The sequence below is a fragment of the Schistocerca gregaria genome, chromosome 6 (genome assembly GCF_023897955.1).
Source record: "Schistocerca gregaria isolate iqSchGreg1 chromosome 6, iqSchGreg1.2, whole genome shotgun sequence".
NCBI classification, from domain to species: Eukaryota; Metazoa; Arthropoda; class Insecta; order Orthoptera; family Acrididae; genus Schistocerca; species Schistocerca gregaria.
In genome coordinates, this window is record NC_064925.1 from 490447613 (window position 1) to 490467411 (window position 19799).

Sequence of the window (19799 nt, forward strand, 5' to 3'; positions counted from 1 at the left end):
AAATAAGAATAAAAAATTGTAAGCTTATTTGGGAGAATAAAGACAGAAAAGTGGAAAATAGTTGTTAGTAGATAAATGTGTTCATACGGGGAGCAAGGCCAGAATACACTGAGGTGACAAAAGTCATGGGATAATCCCATTTATTTTGGAACATGAAGTCCATGAATGAGTGCAAGTGGTCTTTGAGTAGCTGAACATACACATTTCCAGTCAATAATCGCTTCACTTGGACCAGAGTACCCAGTCTGTGTAAACAGAACCTACACCATTATGGAACACCACCAGCTTGCACTGTGGCTTCCTGGCAACTTGGTCCAAGGCTTTGCAGAGTCTGTGCCACACTTGAACTCTTCCATCAGCTCTTACCAACTGAAATCAGGACGTATCTTACCAGGCTATGGTTTTCCAGTTGTGTGTGGTTCAACCAGTATTGTCACGAGCTGAGGAGAGGCACTGCAGCTGATGTCATGCTGTTAGCAAAGACATTCGCATTGCTCATCTTCTGCCGTAGCCAAGTAATGCCAAATTTCAGTGTCGTGTCCTAACAGATATGTTTGTCATACAACCCACATTGATTTCTGCAGTCATTTCATCCAGTATTGCTCGTCTGTTAACACTGATAATCTATGCAAACATCACTGCTCTCGGTCGTTACCAGAAGGCGATTGGCCTCTGCATTGTCCATGGTGAGAGGTAATGCCAGAAATTTGGTATTCTCAGCACACTCTTGACACTGTGGATCTGAGAATATTGAATTCCCCATTGATTTTCAAAATAAAATGTCCCACACATCTAGTTCCAACTACAATTTTACATTCAGAGTCTGATAATTCCTGTAATGCAGCTATAACCACATTGGAAAGACTTTCATGTGAATCACGTGAGTACAAATGACAGCTCGGCCAATGCACTGTCCTTTTATACCTTGTGTATGCGATACTACCATCATCTGTATATGTGCATATCACTATCTCTTGACTTTTGTCACCTGTATTGACGAAGTTCAGGGAGTAGAATGGAGATTGTTACTGTTTTGGTTAAGGCAAATCATAACGTGGCCAATATTGTCTAAATATAGTAGATAAAATGTGAGAGAAAGTAATTGTCCTCAAACACCCTGCATCTCTGTTCCTAGTCAAATGGGACCTCGTAATCTTAGTCGCTTATTGACTGCAGACAAAATCTCTGAATTGATGAGCCTCTTAGCTACTTATGACTGTACTAAAAAAGTTCTTTTAATATTTCTTGCTGTCCTAACCAAGATACATTTCTTTTGATTTGAGTTGCATGTGACAGACATATGTCCTTTCGTATTATCAGACTCTTACTCACCACCTCTTTCTGCAAAAGGAACATGGCCTCTAAAAACTTTAATGGTCCCACTTATTTGTTATATTATCAGCCTCTCCATATTTTTATTGTTTTGATGAGTAAAATTTATCTTAAATATGCATTTAGTATTCTTATACAATTTAGATACTTTTAATTTACTCACCAAGTGGCACTAGGAGAACACACATAAAAGATGTGGAAATGAGTGTTCCACATCTGTTAAGTGTTTTCTCCTGCCGCTACTTGGTGAGTACATTTTTTTATATGTCCATTTTAGACTGGGTTTTTCAAAATTAATATCAGGTTAAGTCTCTGTATCATTTATTAGATTCAACTTGTAATTACAAATAATAAAACATCAAATGAAAGAGCACCTCAAACAGTTTTTCTTACCAGTGTTCAAGTGAGCATTATTTGTTACATGGCACAGATAGAGCTGATTGGTGATTCCTCCCCAAACCTTGATCAGTGTGTCCAGAGTAATTGTTCCAACAATAGTTTCAATCATCTCTCTTTAATTGGGTAGAACAGCAGGTAGTGGACACACATACACATGACCCTTTCTGAATGCCCAAAGATAAAAATGGCATGGCATCAAATTGTGTGAACATGGAGGCCATGTGAAACAAGCTCTGTCCTACGGCCCCTTGTGGCCAATCTGGCGGTTGCATATAACATTGTTTAACCAATTGTATACCGAGTTATGTCAGTGAGGTGGCACACCATCTTGCTGCTAAGTAAAGTTCTGTGGCTCAGCCTCTTTCAACTGAAGAAATAGCCTACAGTTGCTTCTACAAAAAGTAAGGCCCATAAGCGTGGGATATGGCATAAAAAAAACATTCAATTTAGGGGAGTCTCATTGCAGCTGTGCCACCTCATGAGTATTTGCTGACCCCAGATGTGCACTTTACATGGGTTCACATTTCCACTTAGATGACTGAAGACAACATGATCCAGAAAATCTCCATTGTCATGCATCAACATTTCATTTGCAAAATTGACGTGTAAACTGTAGTCCTGAGGCCTTAGAACATACTAACAGGTATAGAAACAAACTGTTTGAGTTGCTCTTTCTTTTGATGTACCATTTGTAAATGTAAGTTGAATGTAATAAGTGCTACAAAGCCTTAAAACCCCAATATTCACTTTGGTATTTTCAAACATTGATTATTTTTGTTGATGTATTTACTCTGATTTGACTGATACAATATTTAACCTAATATATTTTGATTCGCATATTGATTACCTTCTCTTAGGATGACATACAAGAGGCTTTCAATCTAATAAAGGATTTGGAACCATCAGTCCCTCCAGAATACATCCTCAAAGGAGTTGTGTATGCAGCAATCGGTCAAGAAAATGGATCTGTAAGATTATTTCCACTTGTTATTTTATTTTTCTCATACAGTGCCATATACATTTTCAATGAAAAAATTAAAATTGTCTTTACATGATGTTTCAACTTGAATTATACATTTAACTTTTTTTTATTTTAAATATTTTTTCCTTAGGAATGGTACATATTTAACTTTGAGTAGTTTGATTGTGACTTTAGTGGCTGTAGACTGTATGAAGTTTGCACGTGATAAAAACGTGTTCTCTCAGTTGGTCTCAGCTCTGCAATTGAAGCTCAAAATTAATGACACAACTGAAAGACTCCTCTCATGGCTCCACTACAATAAATTACTGTTAAACATAAACAAGACAGATCATGTACTCTTCTACCAACCTCGAAACCATCCTGCCTATATGGAATCCTTGCAGATTGATGGTAAAGAAATTGAACTAGTAAAGCATACAAAGTTTTTAAGAGTGTAAAGTGACAGTTCACTCCAGTGGAACCACCACTTTACATGGGTTCACATTTCCACTTAGATGACTGAAGACAACATGATCCAGTCTCAGCTATGCTTTCAGAATTTTCAGATAATATTGTGATATAAATATACAAAAAATCTTGGGCTTGTGCACTCAGCAATAGCATATGGCATCCCTTTCTGGGGTCATTCACAGAAAAACTTTTCTCGTGCAAAAAAGAATAATAAAAATAATGAAGAGAGTACCAATATGATCTGCCACCAAACCTATTTTCAAAGAGCTTAATATATTGTCCATTCATTATATTTATATTCTAGAGATAGCTTCCTTTTGGAGGAAAAAAAAAGAAAGAAAGAAAGAATCTCTTCACATCAAATGGAGAAAACCACAGCCATGAAACGAGAACAAAGGCAAACATTCATCTGATAAGCCAAAGGTTAGGACAGAGGTCACAAAGGGGTGAGAAGTATGAACAGCCTACTTTTTGACAGACTGCTCCTATCAATTGCAAAGAAATGCAATACCTTCAGGGAGATGGGACTGATGACATCGCTGTTTGGTCCCCTCCCCCTGAATCAACCAACAACCTTCAGGGAGTAAGTTCAGGATTTGCTAATGAGACATTTATTCTGTCGATGCGTACTTGAAGAAAAACTTGCTTGAACTATTTTACCTTATCCTCCCCCACACAAAATTTAAAATAAAAAAAATAAAAAATAGTCCCTAATGTTGTATACATAGTGCTCAAACAGTCCGTATAATTACTTTTTATTCTTGCCTCCCACTTAAATCAGAATTTCCAGGTGTCACTATTTTATAAAACTATAAAGAAATAATATGCTTGTGTTCTTATGTAACGTGATGTAGTAAGTTGCTTTAGTATAGTAAAATAGGCACTAAGTTTTTGTCATTTCTGTGTAATAGCAACAATCATATTTGGCACAATATGTGTGCTATATTTCTTGTGTATTTTAGTCTATTTAGTTGTTTAGGTTATTCTTTCATTACGAAACATCCTTTGGTGCTGCAAATGTAATATGTGAAAATGTATTTAACATATTGTTGTCTGCCCCATATCTTTTTGCTTAAACAGTGTAAGATTTCTTGGGGTTCAAATAAACAAATACAATAAAGTCAGTAAAATTGGTGAAGGCATGTTTGCGGAGGGAATGTAAATAAAATTTAATGGGGTCGTTGTAGGGACGTTGTGAGGTTGACATGGTATTAGTATTAGTAGGTGGAAAGGGTAATATGAGGGTGATGCACGGCCAGCACATCTTGGCACAGTGTTACACTGTCCGAGTTATCTGGATACTTCCCACCAACACCAACCTATCCGAACTCCGGAGATGGGAACTCGCCCTTCAATATATCCTCACTTCTCGATATCTGCCAGGCCTCAACCTCCGCTAATTTCAAGTTGCCGCCGCTCATACCTCACCTGTCTTTCAACAACTTCTTTGCCTCTGTACTTCCGCCTCGACTGACATCTGTGCCCTTACTCTTTGCCTTTAAATATGTCTGCTTGTGTCTGTGTATGTGCGGATGGATATGTGTGTGTTTGTGTGTGTGTGTGTGTGTGTGTGTGTGTGTGTGTGTGTGTGTGTGTGGGTGGGTGGGTGTGCGAGTGTACACCTGTCCTTTTTTTCCCCTAAGGGAAGTCTTTCCGCTCCCGGGATTGGAATGACTCCTTACCCTCTCCCTTAAAACCCACATCCTTTCATTTTTCCCTCTCCTTCCCTCTTTCCTGACGAAGCAACTGCCAGTTGCGAAAGCTCGTAATTCTGTGTGTGTGTTTGTGTGTTTTGTTCATGTACCTGTCTGCCGGCGCTTTCCTGCTTGGTAAGTCTTGGAATCTTTGTTTTTAATATATATATATATATATATATATATATATATATATATATATATATATATATATATATATATAAGACAGAAAGAAACTTCCACATGGGAAAAATATATTAAAAATAAAGATTCCAAGACTTACCAAGCGGGAAAGCGCCGGCAGACAGGCACATGAACAAAACACACAAACACACACACAACAAAATTACGAGCTTTCGCAACTGGCAGTTGCTTCGTCAGGAAGGAAGGAAGGAGAGGGAAAAATGAAAGGGTGTGGGTTTTAAGGGAGAGGGTAAGGAGTCATTCCAATCCCGGGAGCGGAAAGACTTCCCTTAGGGGAAAAAAAAGGACAGGTGTACACTCGCACACACACACACATATCCATCCGCACATACACAGACACAAGCAGACATATTTAAAGGCAAAGAGTTAAGGGCAGAGATGTCAGTCGAGGCGGAAGTACAGAGGCAAAGAAGTTGTTGAAAGACAGGTGAGGTATGAGCGGCGGCAACTTGAAATTAGCGGAGGTTGAGGCCTGGCGGATATCGAGAAGAGAGGATATACTGAAGGGCGAGTTCCCATCTCCGGAGTTCGGATAGGTTGGTGTTGGTGGGAAGTATCCACATAACTCGGACGGTGTAACACTGTGCCAAGATGTGCTGGCCGTGCATCAAGGCATGTTTAGCCACAGGGTGATCCTCATTACCGACAAACACTGTCTGCCTGTGTCCATTCATGCGAATGGACAGTTTGTTGCTGGTCATTCCCACATAGAAAGCGTCACAGTGCAGGCAGGTCAGTTGGTAAATCACGTGGGTGCTTTCACATGTGGCTCTCCCTTTGATTGTGTACACCTTCCGGGTTACAGGACTGGAGTAGGTGGTGGTGGGAGGGTGCATAGGACAGGTTTTACACCGGGGGCGGTTGCAAGGGTAGGAGCCAGAGGGTAGGGGAGGTGGTTTGGGGATTTCATAGGGATGAACCAAGAGGTTACGAAGGTTAGGTGGACGGCGGAAAGACACTCTTGGTGGAGTGGGGAGGATTTCATGAAGGATGGATCTCATTTCGGGGCAGGATTTCAGGAAGTCGTATCCCTGCTGGAGAGCCACATTCAAGGTCTGATCCAGTCCCGGGAAGTATTCTGTTACAAGTGGGGCACTTTTGGGGTTCTTCTGTGAGAGGTTCTGGGTTTGAGGGGATGAGGAAGTGGCTCTGGTTATCTGCTTCTGTACCAGGTTGGGAGGGTAGTTGCGGGATGCGAAAGCTGTTTTCAGGTTGTTGGTGTAATGGTCGAGGGATTCAGGACTGGAGCAGATTCGTTTGCCACGAAGGCCTAGGCTGTAGGGAAGGGACCGTTTGATATGGAATGGGTGGCAGCTGTCATAATGGAGGTACTGTTGCTTGTTGGTGGGTTTGATGTGGACGGATGTGTGCAGCTGGCCATTGTACAGATGGAGGTCAACATCTAGGAAAGTGGCATGGGATTTGGAGTAGGACCAGGTGAATCTGATGGAACCAAAGGAGTTGAGGTTGGAGAGGAAATTCTGGAGTTGTTCTTCACTGTGAGTCCAGATCATGAAGGTGTCATCAATAAATCTGTACCAAACTTTGGGTTGGCAGGCTTGGGTAACCAAGAAGGCTTCCTCTAAGCGACCCATAAATAGGTTGGCATACGAGGGGGCCATCCTGGTACCCATGGCTGTTCCCTTTAATTGTTGGTATGTCTGGCCTTCAAAACTGAAGAAGTTGTGGGTCAGGATGAAGCTGGCTAAGGTGACGAGGAAAGAGGTTTTAGGTAGGGTGGCAGGTGATCGGCGTGAAAGGAAGTGCTCCATTGCAGCGAGGCCCTGGACGTGCGGGATATTTGTGTATAGGGAAGTGGCATCAATGGTTACCAGGATGGTTTCTGGGGGTAACAGACTGGGTACGGATTCCAGGCGTTCGAGAAAGTGGTTGGTGTCTTTGATGAAGGATGGGAGACTGCATGTAATGAGTTGAAGGTGTTGATCTACGTAGGCAGAGATACGTTCTGTGGGGGCTTGGTAACCAGCTACAATGGGGCGGCCAGGATGTTTGGGTTTGTGAATTTTAGGAAGTAGGTAGAAGGTAGGAGTGCGAGGTGACGGTGGGGTGAGGAGTTTGATGGAGTCAGGTGAAAGGTTTTGTAGGGGGCCTAAGGTTCTGAGGATTCCTTGAAGCTCCGCCTGGACATCAGGAATGGGATTACTTCGGCAAACTTTGTACGTAGAGTTGTCTGAAAGCTGACGCAGTCCCTCAGCCACATACTCCCGACGATCAAGTACCACAGTCGTGGAACCCTTGTCAGCCGGAAGAATGATGATGGATCGGTCAGCTTTCAGATCACGGATAGCCTGGTATTCGGCTGTGGTGATGTTGGGAGTAGGATTAAGGTTTTTCAAGAAAGACTGAGAGGCAAGGCTGGAAGTGAGAAATTCCTGGAAGGTTTGGAGAGGGTGATTTTGAGGAAGAGGAGGTGGGTCCCGCTGTGATGGAGGACGGAACTGTTGCAGGCAGGGTTCAATTTGGATAGTGTCTTGGGGAGTTGGATCATTAGGAGTGGGATCAGGATTGTTTTTCTTCGTGGCAAAGTGATATTTCCAGCAGAGACTACGAGTGTAGGACAGTAAATCCTTGACAAGGGCAGTTTGGTTGAACCTGGGAGTGGGGCTGAAGGTGAGGCCTTTGGATAGGACAGAGGTTTCGGATTGGGAGAGGGGTTTGGAGGAAAGGTTAACTACTGAATTGGGGTGTTGTGGTTCCAGATTGTGTTGACTAGAATTTTGAGGTGTTGGGGGGAGTGGAGCTGGAAGTGGGAGATTGAGTAGATGGGAGAGACTGGGTCTGTTTGCAATGAGAGGAGGTTGAGGTTTGTTGGAAAGGTTGTGGAGGGTGAGTGAGTTGCCTTTCCGGAGGTGGGAAACCAGGAGATTGGATAGTTTTTTGAGGTGGAGGATGGCATGTTGTTCTAATTTGCGGTTGGCCTGTAGGAGGATGCTATGTACAGCCGGTGTGGATGCGGGAGAGGAAAGATTGAGGACTTTGATTTGGGATAGGAGTTGACGGGTGTGTTCATTGGCCGAGTCTATGTATAGGTGAAGGATTAGGCGGGTGAGGGCTATGGATTGTGCTGTTTGGAACTGGTATAAGGACTGATGGAAAGAAGGATTGCAGCCAGAGATGGGAACTTTAAGTGTGAGGCCTTTGGGAGTAATGCCAAATGTCAGACAAGCCTGAGTAAATAAAATATGGGAGCGTAATCTGGCTAGGGTGAAGGCATGTTTGCGGAGGGAATGTAAATAAAATTTAATGGGGTCGTTGTAGGGATGTTGTGAGGTTGACATAGTATTGGTAGGTGGAAAGGGTAATATGAGGTTAAAGTGAAAGTAAAGAGAGATTTATATAGGGAGAGATAAAGGTGTGAAAAAAGTCGAAAAAGTGTTGGTTTGAGATGAGCTATGTTGATCATGTGCTGAACTTAGGTTGGTGAACAACAATGGGTGCAAAGGTTGGGTAGTTATGTTGTCTCCAGATCACGTTAAAGGGTGGGGAAATTCAAGGAAATTTTCGAGAAATTCAAGAAAATTTCGACAAAAAAATTTTTTCGAAAAAAGTTTCGAAAAAATAATTTGCGAAAAAATAAAATTCGAAAAAAATTTTTGAATAAAATCTCGAAGAATATGTGTGTGAATGTATTCAAAGGACTGGTTATGTACTGGCAGGTTATGATAATGAGGCTAACAATTGTTTGATGAAGAAATAATAACGTGTAAACCTGTGGGAAGCTGCTAGAAAATGATCGGTTTTGTGGGAAAAAACGGGAATGGAAATAAAACGAAAGTTGTTGGAAAAAAACTGAGATGGTTGTGTAATGGGTGAAAGGAGCTGAAGCTGTGAAATAGTATTCACGAGTTTACACGAAATGTTTGTAAATTTGGAACAATGGATTTTATAGCAGCGGTTATGTTGAAAGCGTTGAAAATTTTAGGTTATGGTTTGGAAGTAAATTACGTATTATTGAGTATAATTAAGCAGGATAAAATGTATGGTAGATTACGGAAAAATGGAAGATGAATACAAAGTGGAACTTCTTGTACAAACGAAAAGAGAAAGTAAGACGATAGAGAAGATTTCGAAATGCAACAGAGACAATAACAAACGTAATTGTTGGGTTCAAATTAATGACGATGTAAATAAAACAGAAAGAAACTTCCACATGGGAAAAATATATTAAAAATAAAGATTCCAAGACTTACCAAGCGGGAAAGCGCCGGCAGACAGGCACATGAACAAAACACACAAACACACACACAACAAAATTACGAGCTTTCGCAACTGGCAGTTGCTTCGTCAGGAAGGAAGGAAGGAGAGGGAAAACCTTTGCACCCATTGTTGTTCACCAACCTAAGTTCAGCACATAATCAACATAGCTCATCTCAAACCAACACTTTTTCGACTTTTTTCACACCTTTATCTCTCCCTATATAAATCTCTCTTTACTTTCACTTTAACCTCATATTACCCTTTCCACCTACCAATACCATGTCAACCTCACAACATCCCTACAACGACCCCATTAAATTTTATTTACATTCCCTCCGCAAACATGCCTTCACCCTAGCCAGATTACGCTCCCATATTTTATTTACTCAGGCTTGTCTGACATTTGGTATTACTCCCAAAGGCCTCACACTTAAAGTTCCCATCTCTGGCTGCAATCCTTCTTTCCATCAGTCCTTATACCAGTTCCAAACAGCACAATCCATAGCCCTCACCCGCCTAATCCTTCACCTATACATAGACTCGGCCAATGAACACACCCGTCAACTCCTATCCCAAATCAAAGTCCTCAATCTTTCCTCTCCCGCATCCACACCGGCTGTACATAGCATCCTCCTACAGGCCAACCGCAAATTAGAACAACATGCCATCCTCCACCTCAAAAAACTATCCAATCTCCTGGTTTCCCACCTCCGGAAAGGCAACTCACTCACCCTCCACAACCTTTCCAACAAACCTCAACCTCCTCTCATTGCACACAGACCCAGTCTCTCCCATCTACTCAATCTCCCACTTCCAGCTCCACTCCCCCCAACACCTCAAAATTCTAGTCAACACAATCTGGAACCACAACACCCCAATTCAGTAGTTAACCTTTCCTCCAAACCCCTCTCCCAATCCGAAACCTCTGTCCTATCCAAAGGCCTCACCTTCAGCCCCACTCCCAGGTTCAACCAAACTGCCCTTGTCAAGGATTTACTGTCCTACACTCGTAGTCTCTGCTGGAAATATCACTTTGCCACGAAGAAAAACAATCCTGATCCCACTCCTAATGATCCAACTCCCCAAGACACTATCCAAATTGAACCCTGCCTGCAACAGTTCCGTCCTCCATCACAGCGGGACCCACCTCCTCTTCCTCAAAATCACCCTCTCCAAACCTTCCAGGAATTTCTCACTTCCAGCCTTGCCTCTCAGTCTTTCTTGAAAAACCTTAATCCTACTCCCAACATCACCACAGCCGAATACCAGGCTATCCGTGATCTGAAAGCTGACCGATCCATCATCATTCTTCCGGCTGACAAGGGTTCCACGACTGTGGTACTTGATCGTCGGGAGTATGTGGCTGAGGGACTGCGTCAGCTTTCAGACAACTCTACGTACAAAGTTTGCCGAAGTAATCCCATTCCTGATGTCCAGGCGGAGCTTCAAGGAATCCTCAGAACCTTAGGCCCCCTACAAAACCTTTCACCTGACTCCATCAAACTCCTCACCCCACCGTCACCTCGCACTCCTACCTTCTACCTACTTCCTAAAATTCACAAACCCAAACATCCTGGCCGCCCCATTGTAGCTGGTTACCAAGCCCCCACAGAACGTATCTCTGCCTACGTAGATCAACACCTTCAACCCATTACATGCAGTCTCCCATCCTTCATCAAAGACACCAACCACTTTCTCGAACGCCTGGAATCCGTACCCAGTCTGTTACCCCCAGAAACCATCCTGGTAACCATTGATGCCACTTCCCTATACACAAATATCCCGCACGTCCAGGGCCTCACTGCAATGGAGCACTTCCTTTCACGCCGATCACCTGCCACCCTACCTAAAACCTCTTTCCTCGTCACCTTAGCCAGCTTCATCCTGACCCACAACTTCTTCACTTTTGAAGGCCAGACATACCAACAATTAAAGGGAACAGCCATGGGTACCAGGATGGCCCCCTCGTATGCCAACCTATTTATGGGTCGCTTAGAGGAAGCCTTCTTGGTTACCCAAGCCTGCCAACCCAAAGTTTGGTACAGATTTATTGATGACACCTTCATGATCTGGACTCACAGTGAAGAACAACTCCAGAATTTCCTCTCCAACCTCAACTCCTTTGGTTCCATCAGATTCACCTGGTCCTACTCCAAATCCCATGCCACTTTCCTAGATGTTGACCTCCATCTGCCCAATGGCCAGCTGCACACATCCGTCCACATCAAACCCACCAACAAGCAACAGTACCTCCATTATGACAGCTGCCACCCATTCCATATCAAACGGTCCCTTCCCTGCAGCCTAGGCCTTCGTGGCAAACAAATCTGCTCCAGTCCTGAATCCCTCAACCATTACACCAACAACCTGAAAACAGCTTTCGCATCCCGCAACTACCCTCCCAACCCGGTACAGAAGCAGATAACCAGAGCCACTTCCTCATCCCCTCAAACCCAGAACCTCTCACAGAAGAACCCCAAAAGTGCCCCACTTGTGACAGAATACTTCCCGGGACTGGATCAGACCTTGAATGTGGCTCTCCAACAGGGATATGACTTCCTAAAATCCTGCCCCGAAATGAGATCCATCCTTCATGAAATCCTCCCCACTCCACCAAGAGTGTCTTTCTGCCGTCCACCTAACCTTCGTAACCTCTTGGTTCATCCCTATGAAGTCCCCAAACCACCTTCCCTACCCTCTGGCTCCTACCCTTGCAACCGCCCCCGGTGTAAAACCTGTCCTATGCACCCTCCTACCACCACCTACTCCAGTCCTGTAACCCGGAAGGTGTACACGATCAAAGGGAGAGCCACGTGTGAAAGCACCCACGTGATTTACCAACTGACCTGCCTGCACTGTGACGCTTTCTATGTGGGAATGACCAGCAACAAACTGTGCATTTGCATGAATGGACACAGGCAGACAGTGTTTGTTGGTAATGAGGATCACCCTGTGGCTAAACATGCCTTGATGCACGGCCAGCACATCTTGGCACAGTGTTACACCGTCCGAGTTATGTGGATACTTCCCACCAACACCAACCTGTCCGAACTCCGGAGATGGGAACTCGCCCTTCAGTATATCCTCTCTTCTCGATATCCACCAGGCCTCAACCTCCGCTAATTTCAAGTTGCCGCCGCTCATACCTCACCTGTCTTTCAACAACTTCTTTGCCTCTGTACTTCCGCCTCGACTGACATCTGTGCCCTTACTCTTTGCCTTTAAATATGTCTGCTTGTGTCTGTGTATGTGCGGATGGATATGTGTGTGTTTGTGTGTGTGTGTGTGTGTGTGTGTGTGTGGGTGGGTGGGTGTGCGAGTGTACACCTGTCCTTTTTTTCCCCTAAGGGAAGTCTTTCCGCTCCCGGGATTGGAATGACTCCTTACCCTCTCCCTTAAAACCCACATCCCTTCGTCTTTCCCTCTCCTTCCTGAAGAAGCAACCATCGGTTGCGAAAGCTAGTAATTCTGTGTGTGTCTGTTTGTGTGTTTTGTTCATTGTGGCTGTCTGCCGGCGCTTTCCCGCTTGGTAAGTCTTGGAATCTTTGTTTTTAATATATTTTTCCCATGTGGAAGTTTCTTTCTATTTTATTTACATCATCATTAATTTGAACCCAACAATTACGTTTGTTATTGTCTCTGTTGCATTTCGAAATCTTCTCTATCGTCTTAGTTTCTCTTTTCGTTTGTACAAGTAGTTTCACTTTGTATTCATCTTCCCTTTTTCTGTAATCTACCATACATTTTCTCCTGCCTAATTATACTCAATAATACGTAATTTACTTCCAGACCATAACCTAAAATTTTCAACGCTTTCAATATAACCGCTGCTATAAAATGCACTGTTCTAAGTTTACAAACATTTCGTGTAAACTCGTGAATACTATTTCACAGCTTCAGTTTCTTTCACCCATTACACAACCATCTCAGTTATTTCCAACAACTTTCGTTTTATTTCCATTTCCGTTTTTCCCACATAACCGATCATTTCTTAGCAGCTTCCCACAGGTTTACACGTTATTATTTCTTCATCAAACAATTGTTAGCCTCATTCTCATAACCTGCCAGTACATAACCAGTCCTTTGAATACATTTACATACACATTTTTCGAGATTTTATTCGAAAATTTTTTCGAATTTTATTTTTCGGAAATTATTTTTTCGAAACTTTTTTCGAAAATTTTTTTTCGAAATTTTCTTGAATTTCCCCACCCTTTAACGTGATCTGGAGACAACATAACTACCCAACCTTTGCACCCATTGTTGTTCACCAACCTAAGTTCAGCACAGGATCAACATAGCTCATTTCAAACCAACACTTTTTCGACTTTTTTCACACCTTTATCTCTCCCTGTATAAATTTCTATTTACTTTCACTTTAACCTCATATTACCCTTTCCACCTTCTAATACCATGTCAACCTCACAACATCCCTACAACGACCCCATTAAATTTTATTTACATTCCCTCCGCAAACATGCCTTCACCCTAGCCAGATTACGCTCCCATATTTTATTTACTCAGGCTTGTCTGACATTTGGCATTACTCCCAAAGGCCTCACACTTAAAGTTCCCATCTCTGGCTGCAATCCTTCTTTCCATCAGTCCTTATACCAGTTCCAAACAGCACAATCCATAGCCCTCACCCGCCTAATCCTTCACCTATACATCGACTCGGCCAATGAACACACCCGTCAACACCTATCCCAACTCAAAGTCCTCAATCTTTCCTCTCCCACATCCACACCACCTGTACATAGCATCCTCCTACAGGCCAACCGCAAATTAGAACAACATGCCACCCTCCACCTCAAAAAACTATCAAATCTCCTGGTTTCTCACCTCCGGAAAGGCAACTCACTCACCCTCCACAACCTTTCCAACAAACCTCAACCTCCTCTCATTGCACACAGACCCAGTCTCTCCCATCTACTCAATCTCCCACTTCCAGCTCCACTCCCCCCAACACCTCAAAATTCTAGTCAACACAATCTGGAACCACAACACCCCAATTCAGTAGTTAACCTTTCCTCCAAACCCCTCTCCCAATCCGAAACCTCTGTCCTATCCAAAGGCCTCACCTTCAGCCCCACTCCCAGGTTCAACCAAACTGCCCTTGTCAAAGATTTACTGTCCTACACTCGTAGTCTCTGCTGGAAATATCACTTTGCCACGAAGAAAAATAATCCTGATCCCACTCCTAATGATCCAACTCCCCAGGACACTATCCAAATTGAACCCTGCCTGCAACAGTTCCGTCCTCCATCACAGCGGGACCCACCTCCTCTTCCTCAAAATCACCCTCTCCAAACCTTCCAGGAATTTCTCACTTCCAGCCTTGCCTCTCAATCTTTCTTGAAAAACCTTAATCCTACTCCCAACATCACCACAGCCGAAGCCCAGGCTATCCGTGATCTGAAAGCTGACCGATCCATCATCATTCTTCCGGCTGACAAGGGTTCCACGACCGTGGTACTTGATCGTTGGGAGTATGTGGCTGAGGGACTGCGTCAGCTTTCAGACAACTCTAAATACAAAGTTTGCCAAGGTAATCCCATTCCTGATGTCCAGGCGGAGCTTCAAGGAATCCTCAGAACCTTAGGCCTCCTACAAAACCTTTCACCTGACTCCATCAAACTCCTCACCCCACCGACACCTCGCACTCCTACCTTCTACCTACTTCCTAAAATTCACAAACCCAAACATCCTGGCCGCCCCATTGTAGCTGGTTACCAAGCCCCCACAGAACGTATCTCTGCCTACGTAGATCAACACCTTCAACCCATTACATGCAGTCTCCCATCCTTCATCAAAGACACCAACCACTTTCTCGAACGCCTGGAATCCGTACCCAGTCTGTTACCCCCGGAAACCATCCTTGTAACCATTGATGCCACTTCCCTATACACGAATATCCCGCACATCCAGGGCCTCACTGCAATGCAGCACTTCCTTTCACGCCGATCACCTGCCACCCTACCTAAAACCTCTTTCCTCGTCACCTTAGCCAGCTTCATCCTTACCCACAACTTCTTCACTTTTGAAGGCCAGACATACCAACAATTAAAGGGAACAGCCATGGGTACCAGGATGGCCCCCTCGTATGCCAACCTATTTATGGGTCGCTTAGAGGAAGCCTTCTTGGTTACCCAAGCCTGCCAACCCAAAGTTTGGTACAGATTTATTGATGACATCTTCATGATCTGGACTCACAGTGAAGAACAACTCCAGAATTTCCTCTCCAACCTCAACTCCTTTGGTTCCATCAGATTCACCTGGTCCTACTCCAAATCCCATGCCACTTTCCTAGACGTTGACCTCCATCTGTCCAATGGCCAGCTGCACACATCCGTCCACATCAAACCCACCAACAAGCAACAGTACCTCCATTATGACAGCTGCCACCCATTCCATATCAAACGGTCCCTTCCCTACAGCCTAGGCCTTCGTGGCAAACGAATCTGCTCCAGTCCTGAATCCCTCGACCATTACACCAACAACCTGAAAACAGCTTTCTCATCCCGCAACTACCCTCCCAACCTGGTACAGAAGCAGAGAACCAGAGCCACTTCCTCATCCCCTCAAACCCAGAACCTCTCACAGAAGAACCCCAAAAGTGCCCCACTTGTAACAGAATACTTCCCGGGACTGGATCAGACCTTGAATGTGGCTCTCCAGCAGGGATACGACTTCCTGAAATCCTGCCCCGAAATGAGATCCATCCTTCATTAAATCCTCCCCACTCCACCAAGAGAGTCTTTCCGCCGTCCACCTAACCTTCGTAACCTCTTGGTTCATCCCTATGAAGTCCCCAAACCACCTTCCCTACCCTCTGGCTCCTACCCTTGCAACCGCCCCCGATGTAAAACCTGTCCTATGCACCCTCCCACCACCACCTACTCCAGTCCTGTAACCCGGAAGGTGTACACGATCAAAGGGAGAGCCACGTGTGAAAGCACCCACGTGATTTACCAACTGACCTGCCTGCACTGTGACGCTTTCTATGTGGGAATGACCAGCAACAAACTGTGCATTTGCATGAATGGACACAGGCAGACAGTGTTTGTTGGTAATGAGGATCACCCTGTGGCTAAACATGCCTTGATGCACGGCCAGCACATCTTGGCACAGTGTTACACCGTCCGAGTTATCGGGATACTTCCCACCAACACCAACCTATCCGAACTCCGGAGATGGGAACTCGCCCTTCAGTATATCCTCTCTTCTCGATTTCCGCCAGGCCTCAACCTCCGCTAATTTCAAGTTGCCGCCGCTCATACCTCACCTGTCTTTCAACAACTTCTTTGCCTCTGTACTTCCGCCTCGACTGACATCTCTGCCTTTACTCTTTGCCTTTAAATATGTCTGCTTGTGTCTGTATATGTATGGATGGATATGTCCGCTCCCAGGATTGGAATGACTCCTTACCCTCTCCCTTAAAACCCACATCCTTTCGTCTTTCCCTCTTTCTGAAGAAGCAACCATTGGTTGCGAAAGCTAGAAATTTTGTGTGTGTGTTTGTGTGTTATTTTATTGTGCCTGTCTACTGGCGCTTTCCCGCTTGGTATATATATATATGTTAAAAACAAAGATTCCAAGACTTACCAAGCGGGAAAGCGCCAGTAGATAGGCACAATGAATAAAACACAAACACACACACGGAATTTCGAGCTTTTGCAACCGGTGGCTGCTTCGTTAGGAAAGAGGGAAGGAAAAGGAAAGATGAAAGGATGTGGGTTTTAAGGGAGAGGGTAAGGAGTCATTCCAATCACGGGAGCGGAAAGACTTACCTTAGGGGGAAAAAAGGATAGGTATATACTCACGCGTACACACACACACACACACACACACACACACACACACACACGCATATCCATCCATACATACACAGACACAAGCAGACATATTTAAAGGCAAAGAGTATGGGCAGAGATGTAAGTCAAGGCGGAAGTGTGGAGGCAAAGATGATGTTGAATGACAGGTGAGGTATGAGTGGCGGCAACTTGAAATTAGCGGAGATTGAGGCCTGGTGTATAACGAGAAGAGAGGATATATTGAAGGGCAAGTTCCCATCTCTGGAGTTCGGATAGGTTGGTGTTGGTGGGAAGTAACCAGATAACTCGGGACGGTGTAACACTGTGCCAAGATGTGCTGGCCGTGCACCAGGGCATGTTTAGCCACAGGATGATCCTCATTACCAACAAACACTGTCTGCCTGTGTCCATTCATGCAAATGGACAGTTTGTTGCTGGTCATTCCCACATAGAAAGCGTCACAGTGTAGGCAGGTCAGTTGGTAAATCACGTGGGTGCTTTCACACGTGGCTCTGCCTTTGATCGTGTACACCTTCCGTGTTACAGGACTGGAGTAGCCCAGATCACACAAAAATACACAATGATTACTTGTTTCAACGAAGTTGAATTGCCATCTTCAGATCATATCTATGAGAGTGCTGAAACGGTCAATGTTTGAGCAGAGACGGCTCACTTGTTGACAGGGGGACCAAGCCGCCCGGTCACATACTAGCCCCATGTTTGTTGTCCGGATTCCAAACACGCGGATAACCAAGCATGACCGGTCACTACTGGTGTCTTACCTCACCTCGCCTCATCTCAGCTCACTGCACTTGTCATACTTTTCACTTGTTTGCAACAGAAACAAAATTATACTTATTGTTGATCAGCAGTAAATCACTAACGCGTTCCGGATTTAATTGGCTGCGGCGATTTGCTGGTAACATGCCGGCTTTACTAAAGCATCTTTCACTAGGTGTGCTTGTTGCTGGGATCATAAAATACATCTTGCAACTGCAGCCAGGCCTGGCAGATCTGTTTCATGTCTGCTCCACTACTTTAAGATGTCATCATCATCTCCGGGGGTGCATTAAAATGTAGAGATCTACTTCATCTGCTGCGGATGATCTGATGTTCCTCCATTCCTTGAAACGATCTCTCATTCTGGGTGGTGATGACACAGTACTTGAAGGATCTATCATAATAAACAAAAGAGACAAATAATACTGAGCTGATGTGGAAATCATCGAAACGTTCCCGTAAAAACGAGGTGTTTTATGTTAATGAAGTATTATATGAATTATAACATTCCTGTTTCTCTATAATACACTATCCACTAACTTTACAAAAACAATTATATTAATGATTGCATGTTGTACCTGCATAAGTAGCACACATTTGTCGCACATTGCTAAGAATTTCCTGCATTTCATTTATTTCAAGCATATTAAGATCACGGAAAGACGGCCAAAGAAACGTAGCAATTTTATGTCTGGAAGTGATCACAATCTTCTCACAAACAAAAGCCAAGGCTCAATTTTTAATCCTTTGTACCTCCTGTTAAAAAATTCATATCTGTTAGTACACATCAATTACGCTAGTTAATTATAAATCTATCGCGTATCATAATGAAACAGTGCTTTTAACTGCAGTAATTATTCACCTGACAATCAGTGTCACTGACAGTGCAGATTTGTTGCAGTTTGTGGAACCAAAGAAGAACTAACTGGATTGTCAGTTCTTTTTCGCCTTCTAATTCATCTGTGGCCTCTTTAAATGGTCTCAGGAAATGTGCAATTTTTCCTGCAAAATCATTATCATATCCTTGCAATCTGTAAGTGGAGTCCTTTTCCATCAGCAAAGCAGCAACTTCGTTATACTGAGTGTGTAAGGATTCCAGCATAGTGTACAAGCTGTTCCAGCATGTGCAGACCTTTTGTTTCAACGATGATTTCAAAGACAAGCAGAGGCCGCTTTTCTCAGTGTACCTTGCAATGCATTTTGCAGTATTTATTGTTGATGTGGCGTTCGGGGCATGATTTAACAAGAAGTTATCTTCATCGAAAGTATGTCTAAGTGCTGTGTTTATACAATGAGCAGCACAAGGAATCCTTTCGTGATTTTCCAAAGCCTTTATTACATTGGCACCCTGCTCGGAGACAAAAACAAAACTGTGCAACATGTCCGGCGAAATGTCCCAATCAGCCATCCTCTCTTCAATTTCTTTCATATTTACTCACGTCTTCTTAACGTCCGGGAATTTTGTTGTAAATAAAACATTGCTTACAAGAGGCCAATCTGTGTTTATGTTATGTGTTGTAAGCATCAAATAGTGCACCTGATTATGCGAATCAGTCCACATATCAACTGTTGCAGCACATGTTTTATTAATAACTTCCGCAATAAGAGAAGGCATTATGCTGTTTCGTATTGCATCAGCTTGTTCTTTGACATGTCTGCTTATAGTAGAGGGATGTGGCATGACATCTGCCACATTAACTTCTCCATGATGTGCACCTAGATGTATTAATTCTTGGCCTAGTTCTCTGAAACCTTCACCAGAAACAACAGTAAAAGGTCTCTTACCTTAAGCGCACATTGCAACACACTTTTCTGTAATACTAATTTTTATTACTGCAGCTATCCCTGAATGAGCTGTATCTTTGTGAGGTTTCTTGCAACTGTGTTTCTTTAAATGAGTGGTTCCCGACTGGAAGCACAATAATG

The 19799-nt window shown here is 43.7% G+C and overlaps 1 protein-coding gene across 2 annotated transcripts in view; it reads left to right on the plus strand.

The window, feature by feature from the left end:
- The window catches only part of LOC126277988 (intraflagellar transport protein 56), a 210222-nt gene that overhangs the window by 95172 nt on the left and 95251 nt on the right, over positions 1–19799 (plus strand). For both annotated transcript variants that reach the window (XM_049977654.1, XM_049977653.1), the window contains exon 7: positions 2589–2699. In XM_049977654.1, the coding sequence (XP_049833611.1) occupies positions 2589–2699 (111 nt within the window). The remainder of the gene's footprint in view (positions 1–2588; positions 2700–19799) is intronic.